The sequence below is a fragment of the Acomys minous genome (assembly GCF_964271855.1).
Source record: "Acomys minous genome assembly, chromosome: 10".
Taxonomy (NCBI): domain Eukaryota; kingdom Metazoa; phylum Chordata; class Mammalia; order Rodentia; family Muridae; genus Acomys; species Acomys minous.
Genome location: NC_140491.1, coordinates 95,532,978 through 95,552,198, shown reverse-complemented (window position 1 = coordinate 95,552,198; position 19,221 = coordinate 95,532,978). Strand labels below are relative to the sequence as shown.

At 39.1% G+C, this 19,221-nt stretch overlaps 1 protein-coding gene and 1 long non-coding RNA gene across 9 annotated transcripts in view; both read right to left on the bottom strand.

Moving 5' to 3' along the window:
- Nucleotides 1–19,221, bottom strand: part of MARCHF7 (membrane associated ring-CH-type finger 7) — a 40,475-nt gene that overhangs the window by 8,333 nt on the left and 12,921 nt on the right. For 4 of the 8 annotated variants that reach the window (XR_014782724.1, XR_014782725.1, XR_014782726.1 and 1 more), the window contains exons 2-7: nucleotides 13,690–13,854; nucleotides 12,920–13,115; nucleotides 9,868–10,035; nucleotides 7,297–8,395; nucleotides 4,379–4,548; nucleotides 230–362 (exon numbers count right to left, since the gene is read on the bottom strand). Coding sequence is in view for 4 of the 8 variants with exons in the window: in XM_084799798.1 (XP_084655924.1) it covers nucleotides 253–362; nucleotides 4,379–4,548; nucleotides 7,297–8,395; nucleotides 9,868–10,035; nucleotides 12,920–13,115; nucleotides 13,690–13,842 (1,896 nt within the window). In the remaining 4 variants the exon portion in view is untranslated. The remainder of the gene's footprint in view (nucleotides 1–229; nucleotides 363–4,378; nucleotides 4,549–7,296; nucleotides 8,396–9,867; nucleotides 10,036–12,919; nucleotides 13,116–13,689; nucleotides 13,855–19,221) is intronic. The other 4 variants (XM_084799798.1, XM_084799799.1, XM_084799796.1 and 1 more) reach the window with 1 other exon arrangement.
- LOC311607762 lies at nucleotides 5,507–7,289 on the bottom strand. Its single transcript, XR_014782729.1, has 2 exons — nucleotides 6,254–7,289; nucleotides 5,507–5,548 (listed from the first exon to the last, which is right to left on the bottom strand). It is a non-coding gene; the product is annotated as an uncharacterized lncRNA (long non-coding RNA).

Genomic DNA, 19,221 nt, shown 5'->3' with positions numbered 1-19,221 from the left:
TGCATGCCTACTTTGGGCTCAATTTCCTAAACTTTTATTAATTTTCAGGTTTACTTATAAAGCCTAACAGTTTTATTTTTAGTCTTTTATTTAAAGGGAATTTTTAAATGAAATTAAAAACTTCTTACATCCTATGAATTGTGATAAAAATATTATTAATGCAGGTTTTCTGACCATGACTTTATCTTTTCTTCAAGAGCTGTCCTTTAAGCGCACACCAGACACTTACCAAATTAGGCAAAATATACTAACTTGTTCATTTGCATGAGCTCTATGCAGTTCATGAATATCAAAGTCCTCCAGGTTAAGCTGCAGCTTCTCTTTACAGAGTTCACAGGTGGTTACAGCCTCTAATGAAGAACCTGACAAGACAAAAAGCAAATGGCAAATAATAAAGCTTTTCTGTCTTAAGCTCAAGGTTCAAAATAATGGGGGTAGAAAAACATGGAAGATGAGATCACAATATTGCAATGAATAAATAATGTATGCAAAACATAAATGATGTACAATGACAAATAGGCAAGTCATATTCTATATTATGATATTCATGCCTCCACCCATCATTTAGATACCTTTTTTAATCCTATATATTCATACATCCTGTAATTATGGGAAGCTGACAGGGAGGCAAAGGAATGTCCCGTGTACTTCATATTTCCTCAAGTACATAGCGTCCCAAACACTACTCACATACTCAAGCCAGTTGACCTTGAATGTGGTCTAAGCAATGTGCCTGCCCTGATGACTAAACGAGGAAAAAAGGGAGGGACCCACCTTTCTCAAGATAAAAGCAACTCATTTCAGCAATTAGTAGAATTAAGTCCTCATACATTTTAAAATACGGCTCAACTCAAGGGTACCAGTAAAGATATTCAACAAGTATTCTGCTCTCTCATTTATACAGTACAACAGGGTGTGCAAATGCAACGAGGCCAAGAACAGGGTTATCAGGGGTTGAGAAGAGGGTGGTGAGCAGGGTTACAGCCACAAACTTTCTGTGCTGGGTTATGAAAACGGTTTTAAAGTAACTACTGAAAATTACACACTGCAAAATGGTCAAAGTACTTAATTTTGTCATACACATAGTATTTTTGCCACAATTAAAAAACAAAAACAAAAACCCTTCTGCTCTATCTACTTATCTAGAAGGCAGCAGCTCCACTTTACCAGGTGGCTGTGTCTAATTACGTATGTAGACGTTCCCACTATCTGGGGATTATTAGATATGGCTACCAATTGGATACTGTCCTAAAATAAGTTTTATGTGTAGCAGTGAGAGGGTTTAAATCCAACTTCACTCATATTCCTTGAGTGAACCTGCACCAACCTACAACCCTGGAGACTGAAGAAAGAATAAGAACATCATAACTATCTTCTTTAAAAAAGCATCCTAAAGAAAAGTATATGCCAAGGGACACAGTAAAGAAACTGCTAACATGACCACTCCATTATATCGGGGAAGTGTTTTTCCCCCTTTCTTTTTCTTTTTGTGTGTTTTGGTTTGTCTAGACAGGGTTTCTCTATGTAGCCTTAACTATCCTGGACTCGCTTTGTAGACCAGACTAGCCTCGAACTCGCAATGATCCACCTGCCTCTGGCTCATGAGTGCTGGGCTTAAAGTTGTGCGCCGCCTGCCCGGCTCCTCCAGTATAGTACGGTATACCATATCAAGACACTACATTGATATCTTTATTCCTCTCTTGATTAACCCCCACAATCAAAATTGTCTTTAACTCTACTTATTATTTACCTAGCAAAGGAGCCAAGCTCAATAACCCTTACTATGTCAAAGAATCAGTAAACCACTTTCTTAAAAATGCCATCTGTTGCTGGTTGGTGGTGACACACACCTTTAATCCCAGCACCCGGGAGGCAAAGGCAGGCGGATGGCTCTGAGTTCCAGGCTAGCCTGGTCTACAAAGTGAGTCCAGGACAGCCAAGGCTACACAGAGACACCTTGCCTCAAAAAACCAGAACCAGAACCAAAAAAAATTTTAAAAAGCATCTGTTTCTATACTTTCAGCAGTGCTGAGTATTAAATTCAGACCTCAAAGATGAGAGGCAATGCCACTAAGCCATTTCCTTCAGCTCTAAAATTATTTTATGGACACTAATACTGCCTAAAATCTTACTATCCATCTCAAAATGTTATTTTCCTGATATCTAAAGACTGCTAACATGTCCCTCAATTATACATCTTTCTCTAAGAAAATGGAAACAGTCAGGTGCTCTAGGGCGCACCTGTAATCCCAGCACTCGGGGAAGCAGAGGCAGGTAGATCTCTGTGAGTTCAAGGCCAGCCTGGTCTACAAAGTGAGTTCCAGGACAGAGAAATTCTTGTCTGGAAAACAAAAAAATCAACCCGGCAGCATTTCTACAGCAGGTCCTGCACTTCTTACCAGAGCAACAGAAGGATCAACACAACTCCCCTGTGTACGCCAGCTCTGTAATGAGAACGCTCTTCTCTTACCCACCGTGTGCTCTAGGTCTCATCTTCTGCTCCTCTTCATGGACTCTCCCACTCTGGTTTATACCTCAAAATAAAGATGTTTTCCCCAACACCATATAATATTCTCATTTACTACCTTATTATCTCAGTTTGTTGGAAAAAGAGCCTATTAGGTAGCATATCTCTTAACATACAAACTATCATGTCATTTCATGGTTTTTAAAATTTGTGTATGTGACACGTGTACGTGTACCTGTTCACACTGTTTTCCTCTATCATTCTCTACCTTAATTGTTGAGATTATATCTATCAATGAACTTGAACCTCTCTAATTTAGCTAGATTGGCTAGCCAGAAAGCTGCTTCTGGAGCTTCCTAACTAACTCCAGTGGTGCGATGCTAGGCTTCCACCTGGGTGCTGGGGATCTGAACTCAGGTCTTCAAGTTTGCACACTAAACCACACTCCCATCCCATTTTACAGGTTACCAGCTTAAGATTCTTCAATCCTTAACAATGCTGAGTTAACCATACCCCCTTTTACACAATTATTTTGGCTTACAATAAGTAACATTTTCTCACTTTCTTACCACCAGTCTGACTGGAAGACGCTCCTTAAATCTTGGGTGGCTGAGGGATCTGTCCTAGCCCACTTCTTGGATACCTAGCGTTTCTCTAGGTGATCTTTATTTAACCCTAAAGCTTCCAGCACTCTTTAAGATAATGGTGTGCTACGGGAAACTAACTTTGAATGTTTCTTCTGAAATGCCAAGGCTGGTCTAGCTAACAACCTATCTCATGTTTCTTTGTAGTTACCTAAAATGAGGTTCAAATACAGTACACATCTAAAACATAACTGAGTTACCTGTCGCAATTCAATTCCATTTCCAGGTTTCTTATTTCAGTAAGAGTCAGTCTATTTGGGTAAAATAGTTAAAGATGTCCCCTAGTCTTTCTCCTTCATCCTACCACATTTAATTTCCTAGCAAATTTCAATGAACCTACACCAGCCCAGTTCTATGATCATTATCAACAATGCCATATGCTAACTAACCATTATCAACTCCAGTAAGTGTTCTGAGAATAAATCATGGTTGGTTCCCTACAGGTCTGGTCTTACCCTGAAATCTGTTCTCCAGATCAGCCAATAAAATTAAGATCATTTCAGGCAGGCTGTGGTGGCACACGCCTTTTATCCCGGCACTTGGGAGGCAAAGGTAGGAGGATCTCTGTGAGTTCGAGGCCAGCCTGGTCTACAAAGAGAGTTCCAGGACAGCTAGAGTTGTTACACAGAGAAACACTGTCTCAAAAAAACCAAATCAGTTTTGCCCCCTTCAGTGGCTTCCCATCATATTTTGATAAAAACCAAAGCTCTAGTCTCAATTTTTAAAAGTCTTGCATGAGCTAGCCTCTGATGTGCTCACTTACCACTCAGTTCCTCAAATATACCTAAGTGTTTCTTATTAACTGCTCTTCCTGCTAAAATGTTCTTTTCATTCTGGAAGTCACTTCCTTACCATCAAGGTCTAAAATTAAAGCAGTTAAGCGCCCTAAGAAAGGTGCTGCCTTAACAACCAATACCATGAGAGCAGGTACCTTGTATGCCTTGTTTTCTGTGCTATAAACTCTACTTCTGGAATTGTGCATGATTCTCCAAACACCACACAGTAAACACCAAAAGAATTCCCTGATAGCCCACTAAATGACACAAGCCACAAATCTTTTTCAAAATACATAGCTGCTAAATGGTGAGTGTGCTTGACTCAAAGGATAGTATATGCCATAATCACTGCTTAAATTATAATTATATATAGCAAACAAGGATGAATAAACGTAATAATAAATTATGAAAAATTTGTTAGCTGAAATGCCTACAGTGTGTATCTCTTGGAAAAACATTTGAAGATAAGTATCTAAAAGGATGAATCTTACCAGAATTAATTTTGGCCTGTAACCACTTTTTCATACACTCTTGATGGACATACTGCAGACTCCCTGTGCATTTGCATGGCTCTATTAGTAAATTAGATGATGATGCAGCTGCCATCTGACAAATTCTACATAAGTCCCCTTCTTCTTCCTCAGAGTCCTCTAAAAGGAGGCTGAAAAAGAAGGCATATATTTCAGAAATATCTTACTTCCTCCTAGATGGCCATTTTCATCACACAGAATTTCAATCTTTCATTTCTACTCGTATTGACTGCAAAGAAGCAAATGATTAGCAAGAAACAACAATAAATAGCAAGCCTTATCAGAGTTCATGCTATTGTGAATAAGATGTTCAAGTAAATGAAACCAGTCACTCATCTTCAAAAGGCTTATTACCTTTTTGTCTTTGGTAACACATCTTAAGTTCACCTTTTCTACACTGACTAAGATTTTAATTATCGAAGTGTTCTAGGTTACCAGAAATCCAATAGTATAAGGGTAACATACTTATCATTTTGTCCAGTTTGCCAACTTGGAAAGAATTTTAAGGCTACTTCGATGAATTAAATTAAGCACTTATTGATTTGTTTCCTGTTTACATATTATCAAAACTAACAAATGCTTTGTTATTTGTTAAATCAAGATTTTTAAAAACAGGAGACTTAAAAATTCTCCACTGCTCTAATCTCAACAATCTTACTAAATTATTCTGGTTATCTTCAAAGGAAGGCTTTAAAAATAAACAATATTACTCTCTGCCCTCCATGTAAAAGGCTAACATGTATCATTTATATGTGAATTCACTTTGGAACAAGCAAAGTTTTCTTTTTAAATTCACATTTTGTTAGTTCACTGGTGGCACATGAAAGAGGCACTCAGAAACCGACAGCACTGAATGACGAGCTGCTACCGAAAAAGTCTAGACAGCATGAGTGAATTCAGCAAAAAATTTATAGAAAGAGACAGACAGTTGACTTTCTGCCCTAACTTAATCAGAAACATGGCATCAAGCACAAACTACTCTGAAAAGCTATTTTTGTTTTTTTGGTGGTGTTTTGTTGTTGTTGTTGTTGTTGTTGTTTGGTTGGGTTTTGTTGTTGTTGTTGTTGTTGTTTGTTTTTCTAGACAGGGTTTCTCTACTTTCCTGAAACTCTCTTTATAGACCAGACTGGCCTCAAACTCAGAGATACTCCTGCTATGCCTCCTCCATGTCTGGCGTGAAAAGCTGACAATGTGTTTTGTATTCAACACTCTTCCTTTCACGTTTTAATAATTCTTACTAAGTAGATACAATTTTACTATGTGCTTACTAATCAGTCAAATGTTAAAAATCCTCATATATGAGACAAAATATAGTAAACATACAAAAGCACATACTATAAACTGTCAAAATAAATACTCTTTTAAAACTACATAACTAGAACCTGGTATGGTAGTATATGTTTTTAATACAAGTACATGAGAGACAGAAACAAGCAGATCTATACTGGTTAAAGGTGAACCAGGGCTACATAGTAAGAACCTGTCTCAAAAAATAAGAGGAAGGAAAACAAAAAAACCAACAATAATAATAACAAAAGCCTACTTAACTAGACAGAGTGGTACAGAATTGTAGACCAGCCAAGATCAATAAAGCTATCTTTGAAGATAAGAAATCCAAGCTACAGTCTTCAGATAGCTTACAGTCAGAGGAAACTGCAATAATGAATAGGCATTAAAGCTAATATTACTAGGAGTAAATATTTGTTTAAAATAAAAATGTAGAAAGTTTAAAGTCAGAATAACAGCCATAGTAAAATGTCTCTTTAAAAGGAAAATTGAGAAATACAAAAATAAGAGGTAAACCAATTAACTTATTAAAGGCTAATGCAGACTGGCATTTCACTATCATTTGGTTCCTCTTCCCAATTACATTCTAGTTAGTGAGCTGGGCACAGTGGTGCACACCTATAATCCCCACACTCAGGAGGTAGAAGCAGGAGGACCTCAGTAAGTTTGAGTCCAGCCCGGTCTACAAAGTGAGTGTAGGACAGCCAAGGATAAATAGAGAAAATTTGTCTCTAAAAACCAAAAATTCCATTTAGCAATAGTCTAACCACAGGAAAAAGAATTACTTGTGGATACTAGCCCAAGGGGCATGTCCCATGAAAGTCTTCACTCACTAGGAAAGTGGGTAAGAGGGGAGGACATCCTATTGGAGCTCCAGGTGAGAGAAGCATGGGAGAATGGGGAAATAGAAGCATCCAGACGGTCCTAGAAACCTACAAGAACAACATTATGATGGGCAGGTCTGGGCCCAGGGGTCCTGCTCAAACTATGGCACCAGCCAAGGACAATACGTGCAGTAAACTTCAAACCCCTACCCAGATCTAGCCAATGGTCAGGACGTTCTTCACAGCTGAGTAGAGAGTGGGGTCTGATTTTCACACGAACTCTGGTGCCCATATTTGACCACGTCCCCTGGATGGGGAGGCCTGGTAGCACTCAGAGGAAGGATAGCAGGCTACCAAGAAGAGACCTGATACCACCCTATGAGCATATACAGGGGGAGGAAGTCTTCCTCAGTCACAGTCGTAGGGGAGGGGAGTAAGGGGAAAATGGGAGGGAGGGAGGAATGGGAGGATACAAGGGATGGGATAACAACTGAGATGTAATATGAATAAACTAACAAAATAAAAATAAATAAATTTTTAAAATTTAAAAAAGAATTACTTGTGCTTGTGTGTGTCGAGATAAGTAATGTTAGGTCATTTCTTGATTAAAATTCATACCCCAGGAGCTACTCTGTTAATTATCACCATTTGTCTGTTAAGACACAGTAACATCGTATACGTTTAAGGAAGAAATTTCAAATAATGAGAGCTATTTTAAATCTTTAATCTGATCTAGCTTTACAACACAGGCCAAATATTTAAATTTACCTTTCCTTGATTTTCTGCAGTTTTTCTGGGTCTCTTGAAGGTGCATTTTTAGATTTATCACTTTTCCCATCAGCTGAATTCCAGCCTGAAGGAATAATATCTACAGTAATCATGACATTGTCGCTCAAACTACTTCCAAGTGCTGGTGGGACTGCAAACCGGAATAAGGAACCAGGAAGAATCCCTGTGATTCCTGTATTTCTTCCGCCCTGAGGCAAATCTGGTGCAGAGCCACCTGCAGAAGCACCGCGGGACGCTGCGGATGCTTGTGGTCTATTGGCGGCAGCCCCCAGGGGGTCACTCTGAGCTTCAAGGTGAACTACTTCATTTGACTCTCGTCTGAGCATGTGAGGTCTAGGTGGTGCATCTGAAGGAGACATTCTTGAAGACTCATCTCTTCCCTCTCGCCTCCTTCTAGAGAACAAAGGCGTGCATCTGTTCCTAAGTGAGGAAGCCAGCCACGGTCCTGGATTTCTACCTTCTGATTCATGGTTAAAATTTTCTGCATCTGGTTCAGAGCTGTGATTTTGGCTAAGAGACGACAAACCCCATCTTCGCCTAAGAAATCTAAATCCCTGAGAAGCTTCAGATGCTCGGCCATCACTGCCTTCAGAAGATGATGTTCCACTACTCCGAGACTGTGAATTCAAGGTTCTTGGAGAAATATAATTTTCAGAACTCAATGATCTTGTATGCAAGGAATCCTGACTAGATCTTCGTGAAAAAAAAGTGGATGACATGCTGGAAGCTATCCGGGATAGCAATCTCCTAGTTGTACGCCGACCTTCATTGTCAGGAGATTCCTGAAATGGTCTCTGAGATGAACCAACCCTTTCTGAATTGCTTATAGTTGGAGTTTCATCTCTATTTGAAAGATAGGAAAATGCGGGGTGTGAACTGCTGCGAAAAGATTCTGATTGTCTTGAAGAAAAATGTGCCCTGAAAGAGCTCCTGCTCGAGTCCCTAGACCTCGACACTGCCTGGTGCTCAGAAGGCGGCTGGTGGCTGGTGGTTGATGAACTCAACTGTGAAGTGCTCACTGAGTTCTCTTTTGGTCTTGCTCCCTGTGAATATGAAGAAGGAACTCTCTCTTGAACATCTATTTTTGAAAGAAGGGAAGGTAACCAATTATGAAATAATTTAACCATTACTGAATGAACATTTATTGACTACTGCCAAACTGAAAGACTAGGGTTCGAAATAAATCTGCTACCTTATTACTAACAGCTTAACTATTATAGAAAAAAAAATTATTTCTGAAATACTTCCAAGCTAACACTACAAATTCAAAAAAGTTGACAAGGCAAGTTGGATGCATTACTGGGAAACTGATACAGCAGAAGACTCTCTAAACTGATACAGAACTTTAGGCCAAGTAATAAAGTGCAATGATAAAAAAGCAAAACCATTTCCCATTTCAGGGAAATAGTTTTGGATATCCTTCTTATTCTATGCAATAAATACAAAGATTATTTTATGTGTTATTGCCTATATAATTTTATAATATACCTTGCTAATAGGTAAGAATTTTTTTTAATTTTTAAAATTAACAATGGTGGTTACTCATCAGACACTCTTTAGCCTTTTAATATTGGCTTGGAACTCTAAGTCAATATAGGCCTCTCTGCTATCTGCATTTTCAAAAGTAGGGCAGGGGGGAGGGACACGCCGGCACTTGGGTGGCATGAAGGGCATCAGAGTTCCAGGCTTGTCTGTGCTGCCTCAAGGTCAACAGCAAGATAAGAACAGACCTCTTTAGCTGATTGACTGTTTCAATCTGAGTGGAGGTAAACACTACTACTCTTGTGGAAAACACTTCTTTTATAACCCTATGTAAGAGGTACTTTTGTTATTGTACTAATATACGGAGACCAGTAGGACAAACTGTTCGAACCTATTCCTGTCCAAGACTTTGATTAAACTAAGCACAAACCCACTTTTGCTAACTTTGATCAGCACGCTTTTCTGTCTGTTTCTGAAAGCCTACATAGGGAAAGAAAAATCACGTTTAAATATTTAATTAAAATCAAGACAGTCATACACTGCCACATAATCCTTAAAATGACGAATTCGGGGCCCAACAGCTAAAAGCACCAGGTTTTCAGATGACTTGGGTTCCATTCACCACACTTACATGATGGCTCACAGCCATCTATAACTCAGATCTAGAAAACCTCTCACCCTCTTTTGGCCTCCCTGGGCACCTGGCACACAAGTGGTCCATAGACATACATGTAGGCAAATACAGTCATACACATAAAATATCTAAAAAATAGTGTGACCAACACATAGTTATTTCATAATTCAATTAGAAGTGCACATTTAAAGTTACAGACAAGTCACACTGTAGTATGGAAGAATTATCTAGTAATACTTTATTAACATGTACAAGAATTTTTAAAGTATATAGAATCTGAATGCAAGAACATGTTTTAAATTGTTTATATTTTTAAAAATAAAACAATAAGAAACTAAAAAACTCACTTCATTTCCTCCACTGTATTTTTATTGATGACAGAGAACATCTGCATTAACGCATAAGCTATATTTAACAATATAGTTTATACATACATGATGGAGTTGTGAAATCACCACTTCGGTGATTATAATCCATAAGATTGCCAATGGAGCCATCTGTTCTCCTCTCTAAATCTCTCCTTTCTCTCATCAAGTCTGTTCCGAATGAACCAAGTACCATTGATGAAGATCTGGGAACTTGACTGTGCCTCCAAGAAGAATCTTAAGCAATGGAAAAAGTTTTATTTTAGAGAAGGGTTTTTGAGGTTTATGAGACTCATCTTTAGTAATACAGGGAAGGTAGCTATTACCGTTACAGCTATCCCCAGCTGTATAGTTACAACCATAAGACAAATTTAGCAAAACAAAAATCATCTACTAATGAGTTAATCACCTCCGTTATCTTCCTGCTCAAACATTCTTCTTCATGGTTGCGCATGCCTTTAATCCCAGCACTTTGGAGGCAGAGGCAGGCAGATCACTGTGAGTTCAAGGTCAGCCTGGTCTACAAAGCAAGTCTAGGATAGCCAAGAAACTGTCTCAAACAAAACTAAAACAAAACAAAACAAAAAAAACCCCCAAAAAACAGCAACAAAAACATTAAATCCCTAACCCTGAAAACCTATTCTCATACATAAACTAAGTATCTCAGTCACTCCCTAATACACCTGCCCAGGTACAATGTTAATTATGTTAAAATAATTATAGATCAAAAATGCAAAGTTGCCAAAGTCACAGAACACTTCATTAAAAAAGTCCACATGATGTCAGAAACCACGCAAGCCAGACATAATGGCTTTAATCCTAGCACTAGAAGGCAGAGGCAGAACCAAGCAGAAGACTTCTATGAGTTCAGGTCCAGCTTGATATACACAGTGAACCCTAGGCCAGCCAGGGATACATAATAAGACCCTGTCTCAAAATAAATAAAAATTAAAATAAAAACCAAAGCTATTTTGATATAGTAATTAGATTACAGGACAAGTAAAATTTTATCAGAAAGGTGTTCCCCCGATACTGGGAACTAGACTTAAGTACTTGCATATTCTAAGCATATATTGTATCAGCCTCAGAAATACTGTCACATTTTGCTCATTCTTTATTCTAAGAATGAATGTATTTCTGCAATGATAGTCAAATTTTTATTAGGTATTTCACTGAAAAGTAAACTGAAAGGAATTCTCAAACCTATTGTCTCCTCACTATTTACCTTGTGGTTTTGTTTCTTCCTTCCCTAGCTTTAGGAAAGCTTTTCCCTGCTTTTCAAGAGAGTTTCTCTGTCTATCACAGTCCTGGCTGTCCTGGAACTTGCACTGTAGACCAAACTCAAAAATCCACCTGAGTGCTGCCTCCTGAGAGCCGGTATTAAAGGCTCCGCCATGCCCAGCTTTCTTCCTTTCCTAGATTTAACAACTCTTCTAAAAATAAAGAAACAAAAACAAAAAAGCCAGGCGTGGTGGCACACCTCTTTAATCCCAGCACTCAGGAGGCAGAGACAGGCAGATCTCTGTGAGTTTGAGGCCAGCCTGGCCTACAAAAGCATGTCCAGGACAGCCAGGACTGTTACACAGAGAAACTCTTATCTCGAAAAACCTAAAAGAAAAAAACAAAAAGAAACAAAATATTCTTCTACATTGAGGGAAGTCACCCAGTGAGTTTTATGTTACCCCTTCACATAGCATAAGAAAACAAAACTGTTTCTACAAAGCAATTATTTGTCTACAAAACAGGTCAGCCTGCTCCTACTGACCTCACCACTTTTAGCAACCTTCAGAGGGGCAATGTCTTCCCCTTGGAGATCCTAGCTATCGAAATGGAAAGGAATCGCTTATATTATTCAGTTGGTAGTGCACAAGTATTTTAACCTCGTCTACAGAGTGAGTTCCAGGACAGCCAGGACTATACAGAGAAACCCTGTCTCAAGAAACAAAACAACAACAACAAAAAACAGAAAAGAAAAAAAGAGAAAGGAAAAGTATTTTTCTCTGTTATCTTGTCTTCTTTCACAACTTCAGGTATTATCTAACATTTTCCTGGGGGAGTTTCAGTAAGAAGTAAGTCCGCTTTCCTAACAAATAAGCACAGAGCTTTATACCACTTCTTGTATACTCATCAAGTGTTGAGTCATGACTGCCTCATTCCTGTGTAGAACCCTTAGCTTCCAACTTCTTGTTAGTTGAATTCTCACATTTTATGAAAAGAAGTATTATATACTATGTTTATCAGTTCAAAAATACACGATGAGGAAATGCTTAATGTTAATCAGATGTGGCTTTGATAGAATACTCTCAAAATAACCAACAGAATACTCATGGCTTTCACCAATTTGATTACTATATACTAATGTTAGAATCGAGAATAGTGACTCGTGCCTTTGATCCACATACTCTTTAAGTTCTGGACCAGGCAGGGTTATATAGTGAGATCCTGACTCCAAGAACAACCAAATCCCAAACAACTATTCTACCTCATTAAAAATCTATTAACATTCTCTGTGTTGTAAATCAAAATGGCAAACTAAAGAGCTGATTTCATTTTTACTACCAACTTAAGATAAAAATTTGGACACTATTGCATTTCCAAATCCACTACCATACAAACTAATTCAAAAAAATTAAGAACCTCAGAGGGGCTAGGCGTAATGGTGCACACCTTTAATCCCAGCACTTGGGAGGCAGAGGCAGGCAGACTGCTGTGAGTTCGAGGCCAGCCTGGTCTACAAAGTGAATTTAGGACAGCCAAGGCTACACAAAGAAACTCTGTCTCAAAAAACAAAAACAAAACAAGCAAACAGGGGAAAAAAACAAAAACAAACAAACAAAAAAGAAATCTAAGAGGGAGCCGGGTACAGTGGTGCATGCCTGTCATCCCAGCACTCAGGGAGGTAGAGGCAGGTGGATCTCTGTGAGTTCAGCTCCTATGAGGCCAATCTGATCTACAAATTGAGTTCAGAACAGCCAAGGAAATGAAACCCTGCTTTGAAAAACAAAACAAAACAAAACAAAACAAACAAACAAACAAAAGGCCAATATACCAAGAATCCCGAGGGGGAAAAGGCTTTGGTCCAAAACATTTATACAGCGACTTTAACAGAGTAAATTCTTACCTGATACTGTATTTAAACCACTTCCAATATTTCTCCCAGCTGAGGTAGATGTACAATTTGTACAAGAAAGTTTAGGTCTTTTTGAATCATGATCCCGTTGCTGGTTTTGTGATCTTGACCGTGCTCCCTGAGTTATCTCAGATTCACTATACCATGTAGACTGAAATGGTGATGCAGATGCTGATGCTGATGTAGACTACAAAACAATTAAGGAATGACTGCTGTTTAAGTTACTCAGTTTCACAGAAAATAATAATATTCAAATAATCAAGTTAAAGGCTGTTGGCGATGTTGGTTGTGCTGGGATTAACCCACCGTCTTTTGGTGCTAAGTATACATTACTACTGAAAGAACCCTTGAGACAGACTGATTAATCACCCAACACTAAAAGCAGAATATTTACCTTCTTATTTCTTATTCTTATTTCACCCACCACTTTGTGCATACAAAGTCAGATTAATAAGTATTCTGATTAGAAGGAGAGAATTAAGTTTTTAGTGTAGATGACACTATCCACCCATACCCACCAAGTCAGCTAAAATTTTAATTAATATTTGTTTCCAACTAATTTTAGAAAATATTTTATATAAGAGTATAATCTCTCATCCATAATTCTGAAATCCCCAAATTTTGAAAATCATTAGCTATTTATTGTTTTTATTTTAACAATTTAAGATTGTAAGATGTCTCAGGTGTACCTATATATATATATATATAAAATCTAACAAATATACCCACACCTTTTTTAATTTGACGGGTTAAAATACTACCTGATATTCAGAATCCAGTCTAAAGGAAGAGTCTCTAGGATGATAGGAATCATTTAACCCGGCTCCTCTGCTTCCAGGCATCATCCTAGCACTTAAAGAGCCAGAGGGCTGAACAGAAATTCTTCTTGGAATCCTGGAAGGTTTAGACTCCATCCTTAAGGTTTCCTATGAAATATAAATTTATATTAATTGTATTTGTGAAGATATGCAAGCTCATTCTCCCTTCTTTCCCCCCTACAAAAAGCAACAATTTATTCTGAAATGTTCAGTTAGTTTCAGGGACAATTTAGGTCTTATTAATGAAAAAGTAGCCATTCAAGATCTGGCCCAAAGCCCAGTTTCACAAGTAAAGATGTTAGCTAGCCTTGCAAGTCTGTGAACAATCTCCAGAACACATACATAGCTGCAAGAGATTGTACTCTCAGAAGTCTTATGGCGGAGATGAGAGGCAGAGATAGGAGACAGACAAGAATCACCAATTCACAGAGGTGGGGGGGGGGGGGGAGGGCCTTTAATCCCAGCACTCAGGAGGCAGAGTCAGAAGGAACTCTAGAGTTCAAGGCCAGCCTGGTCTACAGAGTGAGTTCCAAGCCAGCCAAGGCTACAAAGCTTGGGGGGGGGGGGGGAGGAAAGAATCACCAATTCACCACGAAGTTCTCACATCAGCCAGCCAGGAACAAACAAGTCATTCTAGGAAACAAGATGAATACCTGCCTCAACAAAACTAGCCCCTGCCCTCTGTTCATGCATGTACCAAGTAAGTTTTGAACGTTAGAGAGGATCAAATAATCATCCAAACAAGGTTTCCTACTGCCCATGCAACAAAATACACAGATCTGTCTTCCAAAGCTTGAACTTTCCCCTCACATTCATTTGTCCTTTACTCTGGTGCCATTCTTAATATACACACTTTTACAGTAACACATATACTCCCACGGCCTTTATATACATCTGGGGCTCCTATACAGTTCTTCTCTAATTTCTGCCGTCAGATTACATCGCCCTTATTCTGTGTAATTCTTCTTTTCTCAAAAGTTTTATTTAGATATCACACTACTTTAGACTTATTTGTTTACCAGTTTATTTCTGTTTCTCAACAATCATTTCTTTAGGTCAGGATCACTTAAGTACTTTTTAAAGACTTATTTATTATTATTATTATTATTATTATTATTATTATTATTATTATTATTATTATTATTATTTATATAGTGTTATGCCTGCATGTTCACCTGCAGGCCAGAAGAGAGCATCAGATCACATTATAAATGGTTGTGAGCCACCATGTGGATGCTGGGAACTGAACTGAGTGCTCTTAACCACTAAGCCATCTCTCCAGCCCCACTTAAGTACTTCTAAACCACTGCCTAGAATATGTAAAAGCTTGTGACCCTCCTCTTGGCTCTCAGACCATTGAGACAATAGACCTAAAAAACTGGAATGTCTCCAGGAGTTTCACATGAAGGGAAAGACTGCTTGCTGACTGCTCTTGCAGAAGATCCTAGCACCCACACCAGATGCCTCACAACCACCTTTAACTCCAGCTCTCGGATATCCACACACACAGTCTTCTAGCCTCCAAGGGCAACTGCACACTTGCATGCGCGCAGGTGTGCCCAGACACATGTAAAATAAGGCATGATGAGAACTGACTGTGTGTGTGTGTGTCCCTACTTTGTTTCTATTACCGCTACTCTGTGTAGACAGGTGGCTGAGCCTAGTTTGTTAGGGCTGCCTAGACTTTGACCCTAACAATGTGGGAAACACGAACTCAAAACATACAAGCTGAAAACCATCCCCCCTGCCTCTTTTTTTATTTTTCCAGACAGGGTTTCTCTGCAATATTAGCTCTGGCTGTCCTGAACTGGCTTTGTAGACCAGGCTGGCCTCAAACTCAGAGATCCGCCTGCCTTTACTTCCCGAGTGCTGGGATTAAAGGTATTGGCTCTGTTTCTTAACAATTAAATTTTATTATACAACCCCAACTAGCTTACACAAGAAGGAAAAAAGGTTAAAGGGACAAAAGAGTGAACCTTCTGTTATCCGTTCCACGGGACGGGTCCTTAGGTGTCTCTCTGGTCCGCATGCTGGTCCAGCCTGTTCGCTGCTCCACAAGCACTCAAGCCCGGACTGAACCTGTTGTTCTCTCCTCCCCACCTGCCTGAGTCACATGGGAAGGGGGGTCGCCTTCTCCCCTTGAGGGTCAATTAGAAAAACAATAGCCCAGGTGGGGTTCCCAGGTCTGTTTCCTGAATTCCAGGCCCAGGATGGCTCCACTCAGTCTGTCACAAGGTACTCAAGGGGTGCCCCAAGGGTAAAGCCCACCAAGATTACTTCCACCTGTGACAAAGCTTAATCTTTCCCACATAAAGGCATGTTCCACCACAACCAGCTACAAGTTGAAAATCTTAACAAAAGAGTAACTGTAAAACTGAGCATGACACATGCCTATGCCTGTATCCTAGCAGAAGAGAAGCCAACCTGAACTACACAGGGAAAACGTCACTGAAACAGCAAGTGTTTTCCTCTTATTTACCACTGACATGGTCTCAATTACAGCACAGCTGATATTTACCAAATATCATATGCGGGTGAGGGACTACTAATTATTCAATAATCTCCAAATTAACCCTGTGACATAGGTACTCTATTAGCTCCACTTTATAAGAAAAATTGCTTGTAATTATTGGAAAGAGTAATATTTTAAGTGGAAAAATCTGTAAGATATACAAGCCAGAGATGGCACCGGTTACATGGTGACTTAAGAAGGTATTTCAGTTGCTAAGGTACTTGCTGTGCAAGCATGAAAACCCAAATTCAATCTCCAGCACTCATATAAAAGCAAGGCTTTGGGAGACACAGCTGTAATCCCAGCCTTGGGAAGGCAGACATAAAAGCCCTAGAATCTGCTGGTAGAAATCTGGAAGTTCCAGGTTCAACAAGAGACTCAAATAGTAAGGTGGAGTGCAATTTAGTTAGACTCTTGATGTTGCCCTCTGGCCCCTACACAAACACAAACAAAACCTCTACACACGCACACACACAGAATCCTGAGGAATTAAAACATTAAGTTCAGTTCATGTAAAATGTGAAACTGAGTGCTTTCCACTTCTATAGATTTACAATTCAATTTCTAAAATGTCTTCAGAATATTTAACACTCTGCTATCTATCATTAGCTCTACCAAACCTTTACCCATAAATATAACACATAACACAAATTAATTCTGACTCTAAGGGAACACAAGAAAACAATCCCACTGAGACAAAAATTTTCAAATATTTCCTCTGCCCCTGTTAGATTAGCTGTAACTGTACATCAAAACCCTCCAAAAACTTCTCATTCCAAACCATGGGAGGCCATACCTGAAAGCTTATTTTCATACTAAATGTAAGTTACTTTGGTCAGCATAGAAACCTTGATCAATTACATCTTTTTTTTTTCTTTTTCGGTTTTTCAAGACAGGGTTTCTCTGTGTAGGCTAGGCTGTCATGGACTTACTTTGTAGACCAAGCCGGCCTCTGCCTCCCAAGTGGTGGGATTAAAGTCGTGCGCCACCACCTGGAACATCTTTATTTTATTGGCCTGCGATTTCTACTCGTCTATGTGAAGATTAGAAGTACGTAGGCACATTCTAGAAGCACCCATTTTTCAAACCAATGCTCAACTGAGAAACCCTCCTGTTTGATAGTAAGAGATGACCTCTTTTTTAAAAAATCATGTAAAAGACTCCTTTAGAACAAAGGGTGGGATGGTCACTGAAGACAGGTGCCAGCTATCTTCTAATAATGCTTGTTTGTTGCTAATAACATTTTCCTTCTCAAGTCACTCTGTCTCTTGAGTCACTGTCTCCATCAGAAGGTAACAAATAGATTCTTGTGTTATTCCAGTTTCATTTGCTTAACATTTGTGAGATTCTCTTGTGCTAATTTATCATATAGTTGTCACTGTATAGGTGTACATATTAATTTTCCCATTCTGTCAATGGAAATTAGATTGTCTCTTATTACCAACACCATTTATACAGCATATTGCCTTTATAAATCGAAAAACTTTGGGAGCTGGCAAAACAGTTGGGAGCATCACGCATCTGCTACCAAGTCTGAGGACCAAGGTCAGGCCCACTCACCCATACAATGAAAGGCAGGAACTGTCTCACACAAGTTGTCGTCTGGTCTCCACATGTGCACCTGGCATGCACACTCACACAAATGGGCTGCAGATAGAGCTCAATGGTAAAGAGCATGAGGAGAGGCTATGGACTCAGTCCCTAGGGCCCACACCGGACAGTTCATAACTCCCTGAGCTCCAGCTCCAGGGGTATGCCTACGGCCCTCCCACATACCTGCACACACCATTCCCTACCCCAACAATGAAAAATAGTAAAAATTCCTAAAAATAATTTTTAAAAAATAAGAGTTTAAAAACTTAAGAAGCTGGGCACAGTGGCGCACACCTGTAATCCCAGCACTGGCAGCCAGATCTCTGTGGATCTGAATCCAGCCTAGTCAGCCAGGGCTACAAAGAGAAACCCTGTCTCAAAAAAATCAAAACCAAACCAAAAAACCTTTTTTCCCTCTGGAGTAGGGAATCTACAAGTCTTCTGGATACAGGCACAGTTGTAAGACTACAAATGGAATCAAGAGATATCAAAACAGTTTCTCTAACTTTGCATTAACAACTATTTTAAAAGAACAAAACCTGTTTTTCCCATCCCATAAATTAGAATTCTGGCAAATATACAGCCGCTTCACTCTAAGTCCGATGTGCAGGTTAGATTAAGTATAAGACTGCTTTACAAAACATTCAAATTTAAGACAAAATGTCAAATTCACTTTCAGCATAGTCTTGACAACTAGTTTTATTTTCTTATTATTTAAAACTGCAACAAGACGCCGGGTGATAGCGGCGCACGCCTATAATCCCAGCACTCAGGAGGCAAAGGCAGGTGGATCACTGGGAGTTTGAGGCCAGCTGGCCTATAAATTGAATTCTGGACAGCCAAGGCTACACAGAGAAAACCCTGTCTTGAAGAAAGAAAAAAAAACCCAAAACAAACAAACAAACAAAAACAATAGAATTTGTTGCATTATTCTTTGTCTTAAAAACGTATCGATAGTGACATTAAGAGAATGAAGGGAAAGCAGGGCAGGCTATGGCCTTGCCCAAAAGTTACTCCGTTGTACAAACACTTTACATTTTCCCTTTGCTAGTCTACTATGAGTATAGGTACTAAGGCAAAATGAAGAGGTAACCAGCCAGAGCAGACAGATAACCATATCGGATACACAGAATTATGGGAAGAATAACCCCCAGTCACACTGTAGAATGATAGGGCACAAACTAGTAACATTTACGTTAACAAAAAAATGACTATTTGTGAACTAACCAAATTAAGTCAGGAATATATGAACATATTGAATCACACAGAAACACCAGGCATTTAGATTAATCAAAAACATCAGTTCAATAAATGAGGCAGCCCTGACCTGAAACATACAAAAGGAAGGGTACCTAAGACCATGGAATAGT